General features: G+C 48.9%; 1 protein-coding gene across 2 annotated transcripts; it reads left to right on the top strand.

Moving 5' to 3' along the window:
• Nucleotides 1–801: 801 nt before the first annotated feature.
• Nucleotides 802–17,466, top strand: USH1G (USH1 protein network component sans). Of its 2 annotated transcripts, XM_073310706.1 has the most exons (3): nucleotides 802–1,118; nucleotides 14,956–16,197; nucleotides 17,077–17,466. In XM_073310706.1, the coding sequence occupies exons 1-3, from the start codon at nucleotides 955–957 to the stop codon at nucleotides 17,078–17,080; spliced, it is 1,410 nt and encodes a 469-aa protein (XP_073166807.1). In that variant the 5' UTR covers nucleotides 802–954; the 3' UTR covers nucleotides 17,081–17,466. The 2 variants fall into 2 exon arrangements, with proteins under 2 accessions (XP_073166807.1, XP_073166808.1); XM_073310707.1 differs by lacking the exon at nucleotides 17,077–17,466 and having other exon boundaries at nucleotides 14,956–16,201.
• Nucleotides 17,467–17,907: the final 441 nt, after the last annotated feature.

Here is a 17,907-nt window from a genome sequence, read left to right as displayed (position 1 = left end):
GTTCTCTTGGGAGGGTGATCAGATAGCAAGTGTGAACAATCGGGACGGGGTTGGGGGCAATAGGCACCTGCCTATATAAGACAAAGCCCCGAATATCGGGACTGTCCCTATAACATGGGGACATAGAATCACAGAATCATAGAATATCAGGGTTGGAAGGGACCTCAGGAGGTCATCTAGTCCAACCCCCTGCTCAAAGCAGGACCAATCCCCAATTTTTGCCCCAGATCCCTAAATGGCCCCCTCAAGGGTTGAACTCACAGCCCTGGGTTTAACAGGCCAATGCTCAAACCACTGAGCTATCCCTCCCCATCTGGTCATCCTATCTCTGAGGCAGGTCTAAGTGCTGACATGTTCACTCAGGTAACATCCCAGGCCCCTGCATGGACCCAAGATGCCGTTGGGAGCAGTGCAGAGGCACTGGGGGACTGGCTGTGCCTGGTAGGATACGGCCGATGCTGCTGCCTGGTGTTTCATTTGGCTTCCTCCTGTTTTAGAAAGATCCCTGGGGTTGAAAGAGCCTGAAGGGAGCTGCTGTGCTGAACTGCCCCTGACCTGTTCTGTGCCTCCAGCATGAATTCTCCTCAGGAGGGCTCCAGGGAGAGGTGGCTGGCCCCAGGATAGAGATGGTAAAGTTAAAAGGTGCTTGGAGCTGGGGACAGGGCTGAACCATGCCTTCTCCTCCTTGCCATAAGGCCTGCACTGGTGGGAGAGGAGGATTCTTAGGACCCAGGGGGAGCTTTGGACAAGGCATCTCCTGCATTCATTTCAAGGAGTTCCTCCCTTCACTGGTCAGGACTTCTCAGGTGTCCTGGTAACCACTGCTCTCAGCTCCCTCCTCGGCTCTCAGGCAGCCGCTTGCCTGGAACGCCTACCCGCGTCAATGCCCATCCTTTAAAATACCCCTGCCTGCCTCCCTCCCCCAATGAGCTGGCCAGGGGGCTGCTTAGCATCATGAACGACCAGTACCACCGAGCAGCCCGGGACGGCTACCTGGACCTGCTAAAGGAAGCCACCAGGAAGGACCTAAACTCGCTCGATGAGGATGGCATGACCCCAACCCTCTGGGCTGCTTATCATGGAAACTTGGAAGCGCTGAGGCTGATAGTTAGCAGAGGGTAAGTGCTGCTGTCTGCCCTGATCCCTTCCTAGCCTCCATGGAGCGGCTCAGTGAAAACCCATGTTCACCCCCCCTCACAGATCAGGAGAGCTGTCAGTGCTGGGAAGCCCGTGGCCTCCACCCTTTGCCCTGCACAGAGGCTGCCACTTCTTTCCGCCTGCTCCCTTGAGCTACTTTCTTTTCTGCTAGACTGTGCAGTGAGTCTGTCTGAGTCAATCCGGGGGGCATCTAACACGCCCATCACCGTAGTATCCAGGCAGCTGGGAAGGGAGAGATTGCTGACCCTGGCTAACCTCAAAAGTAGTGTGAGCAGGGGCTGAGCAACTGTCACTCATTCAGCTGTGTTGGTGCCTGTCATTCCTGGCTTGGAACATCCCTGTTAGCCCAGCCCCCATTCAGCTCTGCTAACATGCTTCCAAACCTACAACCCCACTGCTGTTCTGCTACTCTCCCATCTCTCCCAATGCACCTCGATCCTGCTTTGCAAACACCCTTGCTAGTCTAGTACTATGTCCGACCTGGGAAGCGTTGCCAACCCACCCCTGTGAAGTGCACTGAGATCCTTGGATGAAAGGTGTCGTGTATTAGTGCAAAGTAATTATAGCTGCATTTCTCCTGTGATATGCTCCAGGCTGGGTCTCAGCTCTCTGGAGGTCAAAGGCTGAGCCAGGTTTTACTGCTGCCTTCATAATACTGGTTTGATTTTGAACCTGTGATGGTGCAGCCTGAGGGGGGTGTTGTAATGGTTTGCCTGTTCCTTGGGGCTTTCCCTGGGTTTTCAGGGTCAGTGAGGGGTGGTGTTTCCACCTCTGAGGAGCATGAGTTCTTAGCCATTGTAACCTTTTGGTGGATTCCAGCCACTCTGTGATCCGGGCAATGGTTAGAAGTGATCCTGGCCTGGATTTTCAAAAGTAACTGGTGATTTTGGGTACCTTGGATGTTCAACAAGAGACACCTTAAACAGCCTGATTTTCAGAGGGCACAGCACCTTTAAGATGCCTCTTGGGCACCCAAAAATTGAGACACTTAAAATCACTGATCACTTACCCTGTTCAGCATTGTGCTCCATTGAAGTCAATTGGATAAATGTCATTGTCTTCAACAGAGAGACAGGGTGGGTGAGGTAATAACTTTTATTGGACCGACTTCTGTTGGTGAGAGAGACAAGCTTTTGATCTACACAGAGCTCTTCTTCTGGTCTGGGGCAGAGCTCTCTGTGGCTCCGAAACTTGTCTCTCTTGCCCACAGAAGTTAATCCAATAGAAGAGATGACCTGACCCACCTCAACTCGCTAGTATCCTGGGACCAACACGGTTACAACTTCACTGCATATTGTCTTCATCAGGCATCTGATTGGGACCCTGGTGAATTGGCTTGCAGAAGCTGAAAGGCTGGCTGGTAAAGATGGTACCAAACTTGGGAGAGAAGATTTAGGCTCCAGTATGGTTTTGTGACCAGTGTGTGTGCCATAGTCTTACCCAGGCTTAAAAATCTCATCAAAGCTTCTGTGGGTGTCACAAGTCAGAGAGGCATCCTGCTAGGGGCTGGGGCAGAAATTTCAGGAATGGGCCACTGCGGGGGCTCTAAGCTTGGCTTTAGCTTGTTTAACACGAAGCTGTTAAAGAGGGCCTTTACCAAAGGGCTGAGATTGTCATTCAAATGAACACAGCGCGGAGAGAAGGGCAAAGCATGTATTTCATTTTCAAGCTGCATCCACTATTGCTCCATTATTGGGCTTGTTCCCAGCTCTGCCAATGCACCTCGTCCATCCCCTGCTGTTCTTGTCTTAGACCTTCACAGCCTCCTCCTGCCAATAACCGTCAGTCCTGATCTGCAGCATCTCACCCCCGGTGCCCCCCACCCCTGGTCTGACAGTGCAGCTCACCCGAAAGCTCATTTTTAGCTCCCTCTGCTGTGTCAGCTCCAGATCCCCACAAAGTTCTGCCAAGGCACCCCAGCCTGACCTGCGGCCTGCCTTGTCCAGGAGATTGAAGGCAGGTTTCAGGGGGAGAAGGGCCCTTTTATAAATTCTAATTAGAATTGAAAGTCCCAGCTGAAACCCTCTTGTGTAGCTTGGCTGCTGTTTAATTAAGAGCATAAAATACATTGGCTGTTGACAGGGAAAATAGCACGGGAAGGGCCAATGCCCTTTTGGTGATTAATGGTACATGCAGCGCCCTTGTCAGTGGTGCTTAGAATGTGTTTTCATCAGTGCACGGGTCACATTTTGGGATGAAATATACCCAGACGCTTCACTAAACCAGTGCAGAGTTCACAGAAGCTACAGAGGTGGCCTCATTACACCCTGGAGGCGATCTGAGGGGCGAGATTAACAAAGCCCTTTCTTCCCTCCCTGCTCCTGAATGCTGCTCTTTCTTCTGAGGTCTGTGGCCTGCTGCTGCTCTGATACCAGGGTGTGGGAGAGTGGAGGACACAGAGCAACCAATTGGGCACAGAGCTAGGGAGAGACAGAGGCATGGGAGGCTAGCTATGCGGCCCAGCCCCTACTGCTCCCCCCCCCGTCCACTGGTCCTGAGCCCCTTCTCCCTTCCCCTGCCAGAGGAGCCCCAGCACCGGGCCATCAGCCAACCCCAGTGCCGGGCGCAGTGCCAGGCCACCCTCAGTGCTGGCCTCAGCGCTGGGTTGCCCGCTGGCCCTAGCTGCCTGCTAGCCTCTGGCTGAAGCTGAGCTCCCGCCTCCCACCAGCTTGGCGGAGTGTTGGCAGGGTCACAGTTTGGCTCAGGGGAGGCTTAGCCTGCCCTGACCTATAATATCTGCCGCCCCGGACAGAGGGTACATCTACACAGCGATAAAAGACCCACAGAATGGCCGCGACTGGCCAGGGTCAGCTGACTTGGACATGTGGGGTTCGGGCTGTGAGGCTATAAAACTGCAGTGTAGACGTTCAGGCTCAGGCTGGAGCCCAGGCTCTGAGATTCCGCGAGGGGCGAGGGCCAGCTGCGGGTTTCTAATGACAGTGTAGACGTACCCGGAGATACGGTAGTTGCCAGAGAGAGGGATTCACTCATTAGCAACTGGGCTGTTGGAAAGAGAGGAGAGTTCCAAACACAGGGGCCAAATGCAGTTGTCAGTAACGTCAGTGGAAGGCCACTGTCTCCAGTGGGATTCCTCCTGCGGAGCTGGCAGCAGGATCTGGGCCATGCCCTTTTTTATAAGAGGGTTGGGGAATATCTTATTGAGTCTTCTTTCCTTCTGTACCCTCTGTCGCACTCAGATGCAGCAGGTGTCCACCAGTGTCCACCATTTATTTTGGTCTCATGCTGGTCTGTTCAGGCGTTTGGGTGTCAGGTTGATGGATTTGGCTGCTTTCTCCATTGTCTCTAGGTTGCTCCCTTTTTTCTCTTCCCAGGTGGTGACCATATTATCACCTGATGTGGAAAACATATTGGTGGCATCTTTAAAGCATGTCCTAAATATGTCCATCGTTGTCGTCTTCCTGTGCTTGATGCCTTAAATTGGTGTTACATTTAGAATTTCAGATGTTGCTCTACTTAGAATTTCTGATGTTGCAAGAAACTCTTTGCAATGAACTCAGAAGATCTTTCGCAGGCATTTACTCTGGACTGAGTTGATCCTCTCGTCAATTTCTGTTGTAGATTTCCATGACTCTGCTCAGTGAAAGGGGAGGACATGATGCCAGTGTTTAAAAATTTGTATTTTTGTGTCGGCACCATTGTAGTTGTAAGAATGCTTGATAGAGATCTTGTAGGTGATCTTGTAGGTGTTAGTGTTTCTCTGTCTGTTCTGATGGTTGCTTCTGGGATATTGATAGCCATGTATTTTGTATTTTGTTTTCCCTGGTTGATGAACAAACCAGCTTGTTCTGTTGTATCTGCCAAAAGCTGGATCTTTTCTTTCATTAGGCAATGTTTTGAACTAAACAAGACAATGTCATCAGCAAAAACAAGATCATCCCATTGTGCTTTATCATTTGTCCATAAAATTCCTCGGTTGCCCTCCGTGGTTACTTTCCCCCTGACATAGTCAGTGACCAGTGTAAAGTGGGGACATAATACACTCTTGCCTTACTCCATTTGTCACTGCAAACCATTGGCTGATGCTGTCACCATCTTTAACTGCACATGTGAAATTCTCATATATAGATCCTTAATGATTTTAATAATTTTTGCTGGTATTCTATGGTATACCATAATTTTCCAAAGACTTTTCTGTGTATGCTGTCAAAAGCCTTCTGGAAAAATCTATACAATGTATCACAGGAGGTGCTTGCCACGCTGCACATTGTTCTATAATATGTTTGAGAATAACAATATGGTCTGTACATGAACTTAGTTGTCTAAAACCTGCTTGTTCCTCCCTAAGTTGGAGAGCTAACTGTTTCTTGATATGTTCCAGGATGATGTTGCACATTATTTCCCTAGGCACTGAGATAATGTAATTCTTCTCTAGTTATTGCAGTTGGTCACCTTTCTCTGGCAATTTTAATATAAGGCCTCTCTTCTACTAGGGTGGGTTCTTTACTTCACTCCATATTCTATCCCAAACTCAAGGGAAGTCTGAGGGCTGTTTCATCTCTTGCTTTTAGCATCTCTCCAATACGTTACCCTCTCCAGCCCCTTTCCTATTTTTCAGTTTCCTGATGGCTTTTCTAACTTCTTCTATTGTAATAGCTCCTCAATCAACATCAATCTCTGGTGGTAATCTTTCTAGTAGTTCAGTTGGGCTTGGTCTATTTAAAACAGGCCTCTTGAGTAACTCCCATTAATGTGCTCCCTTGTCCCCTGTCGCAGCAAAGGGAATGGACCCTGAGATTAAGCCTAAGGGCTCATAGAATGCAGACAGTCCAAGTGGATTTCACCCATGAATTTACTCTTTAGTTAAGGACATAGTCTCATCTCTGATGTTGTGGGCAACATATCACGTAGAACTTAGGTCTCTTAGAGGGGCTGCAGTGTGTGTGGTGCAGGGGCTCCATATGTGGTCACTTCCCATCCCATTGCCATCCTTTTGGCATGTCCCTGAACCATTCTAACACCTTGAATGCAATTACGAGCCTGTCTTCAAACGGGAGCTGTATTGTAATCAGGTTCCCTGACTCAGTTTTAACGGTAGTGTAGATGGGGGCTGTAAACGAGGGTGTGTGTCTATTCAGTCCTGTCATAAAAAGTTTCAGCCTCTTCCACTCCTACTCTGCTGAACCACAATACCAATCATTGCTAGACTGGGTTGTTTTCATAGCACAGACAAAAAGAAAAGGAGTACTTGTGGCACCTCAGAGACTAACCAATTTATTTGAGCATGAGCTTTCGTGAGCTACAGCTCACTTCATCGGATGCATAGTGAGCTGTAGCTCATGAAAGCTCATGCTCAAATAAATTGGTTAGTCTCTAAAGTGCCACAAGTACTCCTTTTCTTTTTGCGAATACAGACTAACACGGCTGTTACTCTGAAACATAGCACAGACAGGGTCTGCAGCACAGCTTGGCTGGCACGGTTCTCAGGACAAAATATTTCCCTGTCCGCACTGGTCAGGGAAGCCACCCTGGAACGCTGCAAGCTGTAGCTAGTTCTCTTGCCCGCATGGATGGGAGCTTCAGTTCTTGGTCACTGAAGTTCATCTCAAGGGTGTGTTGAAATATCACAGCTAGAGCTGGTCTGAATTTTTTGAACTCAAAGTTTTTTCTGTTAAAACAGCATTTTATGGAACATGAAAAATTATTGACTTTTTTAAAAAATCGTTATTTTTTGCAGATGTTTTGTATAGTTTTTTTTAAAAATCAAAAATGTTATTGCAACCCAGGTTTCAGAGAATGAAAGATTTCAATAACAGCTTGAGAGAACAATGTCGATAAAAATGTTTGCCAAAAAATTTGAAAACAAAATAAAAAATGGGTCCATTTGGAACCCATGAAATGGAAACAACTTTGAAGTGTAAACATTTTTGTGTGTGATTTTTTTTATTTCCGTTTTCGACCCCACTCTAGGGTGAAATTTCCAAACCCACTTAAGTCACTAGGCTCTTAAGTCACTCAGCTGCTTTTAAAATTTTTACCTTAGTCACAATTATTAGAAAGAATGATCAAAACTGAGCAATGTCCAAATGTTTCAAGGTCTTTACTTTTCAACCAGTCTCTTTCTGGTGCCTAGCAGACTGTGCTTGAACAAATAGAAATCTGAACTTCCGGCCAGTAGGGTGCTCGCCTGCAGTACTTTGTGGGGTGATGTGAGATGGGGTGATGTAGGGGACCTTGCAGAGACTGTGGACTCAGGGGGCAGCTAGGATCACAAAGGAGCCACTAGCTACTCTTTGTCAGTGCCAGATAAGCAACCCGGAGCCGTGGTACTTGCAGGACAGACAAGCCAAGTAAATTGTCCCCTCTCTGTCTGTGCCCAGTGAAGTGGATGCTGGGGACTGGCTGTTATGCAATGTTCTAGTCGGTGAGCATAGATAAGGAGGGAGGCCAACAGTTACCCAGAGGGAACGGAAAGTGTGTGTGGGAGAGGGAAAAGACAGAAAGGCAGTTGAGGGAAATAGGCTATTGGGAATGCAGTGCTGTGGCTGCTTGTAAAACAAGTTCCCGACCTGGCCAATAGATCTCTCAGTGCTAGCTAAGCTATGCCAGTGCCCCGAATGAATCCTCCAGCCCCTGTCTACGCTACAGTGGCTCCTGTGCCGGGACACCCAGTTATGTTGTTGTGTGTCCTGATAGGGTCATAACATGGTTTGCTTTTTGCCTGGGTTGGGGTGGGAATGGACCATGTTATAAGGACCTTCTGGGAACTGCCCTAGAGGCTGGATCTTCTCAGGGTTGTGGCCTGGTTTTCTTACGGGGTTATAGAACAGTCCTGTCTCTGCAGGAAGGGCCTAACTGTCTTGGGACACTGCTGTCACAACACAGTAGCTTGGATGGTGTAGACAGCCCTGGCCGTATTCATGTCCTTATCTTCTCCACCTCCCAGTTGCTGGATCTCTGTAACTCATAGGGGTCCAGTGTCCCCCACAGGGACTGTCATAGCCTACAGAAGCTCTGTGGGGAGTTCAGGCATTGCATAGCGACTCAGGAGATCTGGGTTAAGTTCCTGGCTGTGAGACCTCAGCTGAATAATTTACCCTCTGTGAATCAGTTTCCTCTTCTGAAACATAGGAATAATTATCCTTGCTCGCAGGGCTGTTATGCTACATTCATTAATGTCCGTGAGGGGTTTGGACACCACAAGGATGGGAACTGGGGGAGGAACACTCCAACGTGTGGAATAGGTGAAGCCATGGGGACATGAGTCGGGAGCCAAGAATAGCCTATTGCGGAATATGGCTATGCTAGTAAGCACTCTTGCTGGCTGCCCTGAGTAAAGTTCATGGTCTCAGCCCATCGCGAGGGGCTAACAAAGCAGGTTGATGGTGAGGGGGGTGCTGGGTGAAGGGAGAGATTTCATAACAAACTCTGCTCCGTCTCTGACCCTCAGCGCAGCGGCGGGATGAGGTGAGAGGGGCAGAGAAGGGTTCGGCGGTGGCTCATCCAACTCGTTAGTTACACAAAAAGCCTCTTTCATGTCCCTGGCTGGGCTCCAGTGAGGCAAAAGAACCCAATTAACCGGGTGGCTGGGAAAAGGGAGGCAAAGTGGTATTTAGTGTCATAGCTTTGAGGAGACAATAACCCTTCAGTGTGGGTATGACATCGTCCTGAAAGGGAGTCAGGCCAGCTTCTGATTCACTGGGAGGAGACATGCTCGACAATGAGGGGTGTGGGGATTCTCTGGCCATGGGGTGGGCTGGGGAGGATTTGTCCTTCTGTCCTATGGAGCAGGGGAGAATGGTCTGGACAGCAGGACATTCTGTTCTGTTTTCTGTCCTTCCCACTTGTCCCTCATCCTGTTGTAAGCTGAGGGCAATCTATCTTATGCCTCAGGAATGTCAGTCAGCTGTGGTCTAGTGGACTGAGCACCGGGCACCTGGAGACCTGGGTTGTACTCCCAGCTCTGTTGCTGTGTTTGGCCGTCACGTCAGTGATCTGTGCCTTAGTTTCCCTAGCTATAAAATGGGGATGATAATACACTTGTGTAAAGCATTGTGAGATGTCCGGACAAAGGGACACATTCAGCTCTGGTGCAGGCAGATCAAGCCAGTCGCGCCCTCTTACCCCAAAGCTGAATTTGACCCCAGAGAGTGCTGGGGCTGGCTGGGGACAGGCTCCACTGACTTCGATGGGCCTGCTTGTGTGAGTAAGAGCCACCCAGCCTGAGGGAGATTGCAGAATCAGGTACAAAGTATTGTTCTAAACGGGAAACCCGCATTGACAGCCATTGGCCCTTTGCTGAGGGGGCCCTGTGCTGACTGGGATTCGCCTCAGATGTACAGATGGGGAACGTATGAATTTGGCTCTCATGAAAGGTGCTGGATGGACAATCCAGGAGACGTGCTCACAGTTTATCCACAGAGCAGGAACAGCAGTAATGGTGCCAAACGTCCCACACTGCCCAGCCCACGTTGCTCAGCCTGTTGGGGAAGCAGCCCTGCAGAGATGGGAAGGTAATTCACGCCCATTCAATCCCTAGCCTTGGTTAGGCCTGCCAAGAAGGGAGCTTGTTAGCTGCTATAGCAGCTGACCACTAGCAAAGGGAATGAGCTCTGTCGGCTCATTTTACCTGAGCCCTAACCAGTCATCAGGGTTAATAATAACTAGAGCTGGGGTCAAATTTTCAAAATCGCTAAGATCCATTTTCAGAAGCGGCTGAGGGTACATCTACACTGCAGGTAAAGACCTGTGGCTGGCCTGGGTCAGCTGACTGGGACATGGGTTGTGGGGCTATAAAATTGCAGCGTAGACATTCAGACTCGGGCTGGAGCCCAGGCTCTGAGACCCCGCGAAGGGGGGAGGGTCTCAGAGTCCGGGCGTCCGTCTGAGCCAGAATGTCTACATGTAGTGTTTAGCCCCACAGCCCAAGGCCCATCAGCCCAAGTCAATTGACCCTGGCTCTGAGACTTGGTGCTGCTGGTTTTTTTTATTGCCGTGGAGATGTACCCTTAGGCATTCAGGAGAATAACTGCCATCGACTTGCAATGAAATGTGGGCTCCAGAGTGCCTAAGTCACTTCTGAAAATAGGACTGAGGTTCCTAAGTCACTTAAGTGCTATTGAAAATTCTACCCTGGTCAAACATTTTGGATAGAGAAGGGCTTTTCAGTGGAATTTTTGAAAAATGATGAGTTTAAAAAAAGAAAAAAGCTTGAAGATTTCCAATGAAATTTGTTTAAAAAATGTTTTCCTCAACGTTTTTGATGAGAAACAAAATTCCCATGCAGCTCTTGGAATAACCTTTTGTTACCACCACCCGGGCCAGAGCTGAACTGGTAACATAGAGGTGAAAGATATTTGCTCCCTATAAAGTTTTAATTAATGGAATTTTTTTCCAGCCCAGTTTACAGATGACACCAGCAGTTGCCACCAGTGGCAGAGTCAGGATTTGATCTCAGGAATTACTAGCTCCCAGCTCCACAATCAACTAGACCACACTGTTGCTCTATAGTAATAGACATGGGCACGGACTGTCTTTTTGTTCTGTGTTTGTTCCATTGCATTGGGCTCCTGGTTCATGACTAGGGCCCCTAGCATTACCACAATACAGATCATACATAATAATAAATAATAACATCCCAGCCACCTGTTAAAATACAGCACTAACCAGTACGAGAAAGATCCGTTCCCTCTGTGAAGCCTTGACATGGGCTCAAGCTACAGAATCCAGTTTTGGATTTCAAATGCACCAGAACTCCCAAGTGATCAACATCCACAGCTTGATCCAGATCCAAACCTATGTTTATCATGGACGGGACCAAAACCCTGGATCCAGTTTGGGGGTGTTCACATGCCCACTCTGGATCCCAATTTTATCTAGTCTTAAATCCCCTGAGGGTGATTCCAACGACAATGGATTCCACTTCATAGCAACCCAGATATTAACAACTTCCAGTTAATAGCCACATTTTGCTGGGAACCCTTCCCGTCCCATTGACTTGAAGGTTACTGGGATTGGATATTGGCAATGGCATGCTGCTTATTAAGAACATTTTTCAGAAGAAAGGCCCCAGCTGCAGGCAGGTTTGCGAGGTTGCAGCCAGGGAAGGAGGTGGTGGGACATGCTTTCCCTGTCTGCAGCCCCACAAACCACCTGCCTGTGGCTGGGCTCAGCCCATCCCCGGGATTCCTTCTCTGGCTGCAGCCTCACAAACTTGCTGTCTGCTTTTAGGCAATGGCTGGATAATCACAACCTTTTGCTGGCAACCAGAGGGTTGCTAATAAGGGGAATCTACCGTATCTTTTTCAGGCAAAGAATAAGAATTATTACGCTGACAGGACAGATAGAAAGATACTCTCTCTGCCCCACAGAGTTTACAGCCCCAGGCCCTTCCAAATCCTGCAAACACGTCTACATGCAATTGACTTTCCATGTGCAAGCAGTCCCATTGATTTCCAAGGGAATACGCATGTGCTTTAATCTCAGGACATGAGTAAATGTTTGCAGGATCAGGACCTAATTTTAGCTGCGATGGCACAAGTAGAGCAACAGAAACACAAGGAATGGGATGGAATGAGGAAGGGGGAGCGGTACAGTGATAAGATAGCACGGCGACTCAATGTAGGCTTAGTACACCTAGGGGTCCAGTTAAAAGTACTTTAAAAAAGTAATATTAATAATTGCTGTGATTGTTGACTCAGCACTTGAAAATGCTTTGCGGCTGAAAAGTGTCACGCTGTATAAATACGATGCATTACCTGTTATTAAAATATGTTCCCACTTCCTGGACCTTGCAATTAACAATGTGCCATGCCCTGGAAGCGTGGTTCTGCTTTGAGAAGTGATTCTATAAACAGTAAGTGAAGGTAAACTCATGCTTATCATCTATCCCTGACTCCGGATCGGATGTGCCCACTTTACAAGGAGTTGTTTATCATGGGCATTTCTAGTGCCTCAAGGAGCCAGGTATGGGGCCACAGTAAGCAGAGATCTAGTCTTGTTATAATGTTTTGGTTCCTGGATGCGTGATACAGGCTGACACAGCTGGACCTAGTGTTATTTCTGCCCAGCCAATGGCTCCCTGCGGCAACAAAAAGCATGTGGAAAGCATAATAATTATAATAATCCCTAGCTCTTTATATAGCACTTTTCGTCAGTAGATCAAAGAGCATTTTACAAAAGAGGCCAGTATCATACACAAGAAATACCCCTCTGCAGTCCAAAGCACATGTACATGAGAAATGGGCCCGAGATGGATCAAAGTCCAGTGGTTAGGTTTGGAACCAGAGTTTTGCTCTGGGTCTACACATAACATGTAAACATGCTGATCCATCACGCCCCTCTCTCTCCCATACATCCTACCCATGCACAGAGGAACATGCCCAACTCTGACACACGTGTGGCCACTCAGAACAAACTTAAACAAACAACAGTTGACACCCCTATAAGCCCACTGCTGGCGCCGGCTGTTACAGTTTCGCTGGCTCTTTAATCCAGCTGGATAAATAATTTACTCCTCTCTTGCAATTCATCAAATATTTATCCTCCCCATGAATTTCCCAGCCTTGACATGTCATTACTAGGGTGGAGGGATCCAGGAGGAGCTAGCCGAGGAACTAGGAAGTAAGTACACCTGTCACTGGAGCTCAGCACCTCGAGAGTAGGTAGGATACCTGCAGCCAAGATAAACCTCCCCTGCCGGGCTGCTGGGTGAATGGATCCCTAACATTCATTGATCCTTTACCTTTCTTTTCTCTCTATGATCTTTCCGGGCCTGATCCTCAAAGCCTTTTGAGCACAGCACTCCGTCTGAAGCCAATGACAGGTCTGGATGCAGGACTGGGCCCTATGTCTTTTTTCCATTAGGGGTTAGATGGGTCCAGGTGCCTCATTGCTTGGGATTTAGTTTTGCAAAACTGAAAGCAGGAGTGGCTCTGGTCTCAGCTCTGTTGGTCCAAGCTCCCAATGTTTGGAGGGAAGGGTGGGAGCTGGAGAGGGAAATCTGTGACACTAGGGCTAAAGGAGATGCTGTTGGAAAGGTGCAGGCCAGGCTGGCTGCGGGAGAGCTCTCCCTCCAGTCCTAGCCCCTGTGGTAAAATGGCGCAGCCAGCGGGGAAGCTCACACCTATTGCCAAGTGAGCCCCTTCTTCTGGGTGTCATCTTAGGCTCTTTCAGCACGACTGGCTGCAGCCAAGCCCTTACCCCATGGCTGGTCAGGGAGCATCTGGTGCCTCCATCCCAGCTCCTCTCAGTGAGAGGCCCTGTGACTGTAGGAAGGAGGTCACTGGTGCAGGATGGGAGAAAGCTCTCCGCCTCTTCAGTGCCAGTCTCTCCCTTCTCTTCGCACCACCTTGTTCTCATTCTTTATAGGCCTGGAGGACATTATATCCCTCCACAGGAGCTGGCGGAGCACTGGCTGTGTGGCGGCTCAGCTCCCGTTTCAGTCATTCCCAGCAAGGCCAAGTTTTGGAAATGGTGCATCAGTGGCCGTGGGGGAGCACCCAGTTCCTCTAACGGCAGCTGTAGGTCATCCGGGAAGATGTAGGAATGCTGGTGACAGTGGAACTCAGAGCTGTGCAATCCCATGCTCTCCCCAGGGGAGTCGCTCTAGAGAACGGTGCAGTAGTGTAGTTTGGTAGTTCTGTGATTTTGATTGGGCGTGAGTGAGGCAGGCTTGTTGACAGATGTCAGATACTGATGCTGGGGGCATTTCATTGACTCATATACACAAGTGCATGGTTGATGCTGGAAGGGGAGTAGCTGTGTCTAATTTCAGCAGATCGCAAATAGAGGGGACTGTTAGGAGCTCAGACAGCCACCCAAGTATTCTCAAGTGCACTTTCTCCATGGCCAAGTCCTGCTTCACATACCCTGTTGGATCTTTCTCATCAGGGGAGGCTGCAAAACTAGGCAACTCCCTGGTGACCAGCAGGGGCCTGCTGGGATAGGTGCTGACATCACTACAGAGTCTGCTAATCACATTAGTTGAGTCTGCGGCTCTTGAGAAGGATGGAAACCTAATCTCCACTTCCTTTGAAACTGGATTCTCAGGATGTGCTAATACCAATTTGCTCTCAGCTGTGCAATCAAAAACCAAACTTGGTAAGGCAAAAAAACCCACCTGGTCTTATCATTTGAATGGTGCCTGAGGCACAGCTCTGAGGCAGGGATGCAGTTCATGTCATGTGCACATGAAGGTGAAAAGGTGAAACAGCTGATGTGGTTTAGGTTCAGTGCTTGAGTAGCCATTTATCTTGGCATCTCCAGCAGGGGGGAACCCAGGGAGGATCTGTAGAAGTGCACATAGAGTCCAGGGCTTATTTTGGAAACACCATCAGATTTTGGAGATGGTAGAGATTTGAACCTGCATCTAAATTTTGCAAATGGCCTCTACCTTTATAATGGGCCAACCAAATATCTCAGAACCAGTTCCACCAACTCTAGGATGCTCAGAATCTGGATCCCAGTTTCGCAGCTCAGGTCCCTCTGCAGCATGGAGAGAAGATGGTGAATTGGACACAGGGGCATGAATGTAACCTTTAGGGCTAAATGTGGGTAACAGAAATTGCCACAGGCTGTCTGTAAAATGTATGATTGCCTGACACTCAAAGCACTTCTTCAGAGGACTCATGGGCTGGGATGTAGTGGATGTGCTAAGGGACATGTTGCTTATATTTGGGTGATCTGGGGGAAGAAAGAGCTTGTATGGTAGCGGGGGTTGTGGCATCCAATGCATGAGCTTATTGTCTAGTAACTATCTCTTTAAACCCCACTTCATATCTGCATGGTAAGGTCAGCCCAAAGGAACTGCGCATTAACTAGTTGTTCCAAACGTTTTAGGGGTGATCCAGACAAATGTGACATCTGGGGGAACACACCTCTTCACCTAGCAGCAGCCAATGGCCATCTGAACTGCCTTTCCTTCCTGGTGTCATTTGGGGCCAACATCTGGTGCCTGGACAATGATTACCATACGCCACTGGACATGGCTGCCATGAAGGGACACATGGAGTGCGTGCGGTACCTAGACTCGATTGCCGCCAAGCAGAGCAGCCTCAACCCCAAGCTGGTGAGCAAGCTGAAGGACAAGGCTTTCAGAGATGCAGAGAGGAGGATCAAGGACTGTGTGAAGATGCAGAAAAAGCACCATGAGCGCATGGAGAAGAGGTACAAGAAGGAGATGTCTGACAACTCCGACACCATGAGCTTCTCCAGCTACTCCAGCAGCACTCTGAGCAGGAAGTTCCAGCACATGTCCATGGTGACGTCCCTGCCATATTCCCAAGCCACACTTCACGGTACAGCCAAGGGCAAGACCAAAATCCAAAAGAAGCTGGAGAAGAAGAAGCAGGTGGATGGAACATTTAAGATCTACGAGGATGGGAGGAAAAGTGTGAGGTCCTTGTCGGGCTTGCAGCTGGGGAACGATGTCATGTTTGTGAAGCAGGGCACCTACGCCAGCCCAAAGGAGTGGACCCGGTGCAACATCAGGGACATGTTTCTAACTGATGAAGATACCGTCTCCCGTGCCATAAGCGACCCAGGTTTGCACATAGACTCAGCCCACTCGGAGGTCAGCACAGATTCTGGCCATGACTCATTGTTTAACCGGCCTGGGCTCGGCACAATGGTGTTCCGGAGGAACTACGTCAGCAGTGGGCTCTTTGGGATCGGCCAGGAGGACACCAGCATGCTGGGCGAGGGCAACCTGGATGGAGTAGGTGTCAAACTGCGGAGCCGCCTGCAGCGCTCGCCAAGTCTCAACGACAGCATCGGCAGTGCCAACAGCCTGCAGGAGAGGAACGCGGAGGAGCTGCCCTGGGAGGAGGTGGAGCTGGGCCTGGATGATGACAACGAACCCGATACCAGTCCCCTTGAGGCCTTCCTGGCTTCCCTGCACATGTTTGAGTTCATCTCCATCCTGAAGAAAGAGAAGATCGACCTGGAGGCCCTCATGCTGTGTTCAGATAATGACCTGAAGAGCATCAACATCCCACTGGGGCCTAGGAAAAAGATATTGGACGCCATCCAGAGGAGGAAGCAGACCTTGGAGAGGCCTGATGTTATTGCAGACACCGAGCTGTAAGTAGATGTCCCTTGCTGTCTAGCCCTAGAGCCATATATCCCTCAGCATGGGGAAATGGGGGGAATGAAGGGCTTGAACATGTGCTCAACTTATTGTCCATCTGAAGAACAGGAGCCCAGCTAAGATCCTTATTTCTTCATTTATACACAAGACAGGAACTTGCCAGCCCACAGAGATTTTGGGTGGTTACAGAGTTGCTTGGGTTAGTTAATTTCTCAGCGTTTCTCATGCTGGGTGGGTGGGAGTTGAAGTTCTTGCTGCTCCGTAACCTGAACAAACTCAGACTGTTCTGCGGTGCCTAAATGGAAGCTAAGTTCACAGGTTGGGACCTAGACCTTGATTTCTAAAAAGGTATCAGTTTGGCCTTCGTAACTGTGGGTGCAGTTTTGTGCTGCAGTTAATGCCCACCTAATGACCCAACATGGGGGTGCAATCAATAGATGTCTAAGTGGCAACATCTGTTCCCTCAATAATTACAAATTCAGAATTGGGGCCACTTTTTAATCTTTTGCATCTGTTACATGTCTACTAAACTGTGTGTCCATGATCCATTTAAGACTGCCACCTTTAGCTGTTCGGCTAATGCTGGCTGAGATTTTCAGAGCTGTCTGGGGGATTTAAACACATCTTCCATTAAGATTAATGGAGGGCATGAGTCTAAATCCCCTAGAGTGCTTTGAAAATCTCCATCACCAAGTGGCGTATCCGTTGAAAATGTGATACCTCGTCCTTCATTGTGGGACCACATGCTGGACTCTAGCTTCTCTGATGCATTCCCTCTTCTTTTCACCATTATTCAGTGTTGGTTTGGGCCATCTGCTCAGTATTTGGCCCCAGTGTGAGCTTGCTAACAGGTTTTCTCTTTTCCTCTACAGATAGCAGTTTTTATGAACAAGAAACAAAACCAGTTCTAAGTTGCCAGAAAACCCAAACCAGTGACTCCTCCACTAGGACAATGGAAAGCCACAGTGTAGTCCAGTCTCTCCTGACTCACTGCCTCCTTCCCCATTCTGCTTCCAGCTTGGGGGACTCTGCCCAACAGGAACCCGCTGCTGAGAGGAATCGTTGAGATATGACCTGCCTGACGTTCCATCTTTGCTGAATGGAGCTCCTTAGCCTGCTTGCTAGAGGGGTGACAAGATCATCCTACGCTATGAAGCTGATGGGTGAAACTCCATATGATCACAGTTTGGCAAAGCACAGGAAGCCATGGACAATGAGAACCATGTGATATCTTGGAATGGACTAGCAAATAAATAGGATACCTTGCCTCTGTTCTTGGCTCTGCTGTTCACTCAGTGTGTGGCATTGGAGAAGTCATTTGCAACCACCTTTTCAAAAGCGATTGCTGGGTTTTGGTGCCTCAGGTTTTGGGTTCCCAGCTTGAGACCCATGGGTCTGAGTCTCACAGCCCCACAACTCTGATTTCATGTAGACTTGGGGGGTTCAGCTGCTCTGAAAATCAGGCCCTAGATGTCCCAAATGGGACATCCAGAAACGAAGGCACCCCAAATCAATGGCCACTTTTGAACACATTGGTCTTTACCACTCGGTGCCTCAGTTTCCCATTCTGTAAAATGGAGAGAATGCTCCCTGGAGACAATAATCCTGTCCCAACTTGCAGGGGTGCTGTGATGCTTAAGTAAGTAATGTCTGTAAAGCGCACTGAGATCCTTGTATTGAAAACACTCCAGAAGTGCAAAGCA

Source organism: Lepidochelys kempii, chromosome 14, assembly GCF_965140285.1.
Source record: "Lepidochelys kempii isolate rLepKem1 chromosome 14, rLepKem1.hap1, whole genome shotgun sequence".
NCBI classification, from domain to species: Eukaryota; Metazoa; Chordata; order Testudines; family Cheloniidae; genus Lepidochelys; species Lepidochelys kempii.
The sequence above is the reverse complement of the archived record's forward strand: the minus strand, read 5'-3'. Positions and strand labels throughout refer to the sequence as shown.

Coding starts and splice junctions, on each gene's coding strand:
- USH1G (XM_073310706.1), top strand. CDS start 955: ATGAACGACCAGTACCACCGAGCAGCCCGGGACGGCTACCTGGACCTG. Junction 1,119..14,955: donor AGGCTGATAGTTAGCAGAGG/GTAAGTGCTGCT, acceptor CAAACGTTTTAG/GGGTGATCCAGACAAATGTG.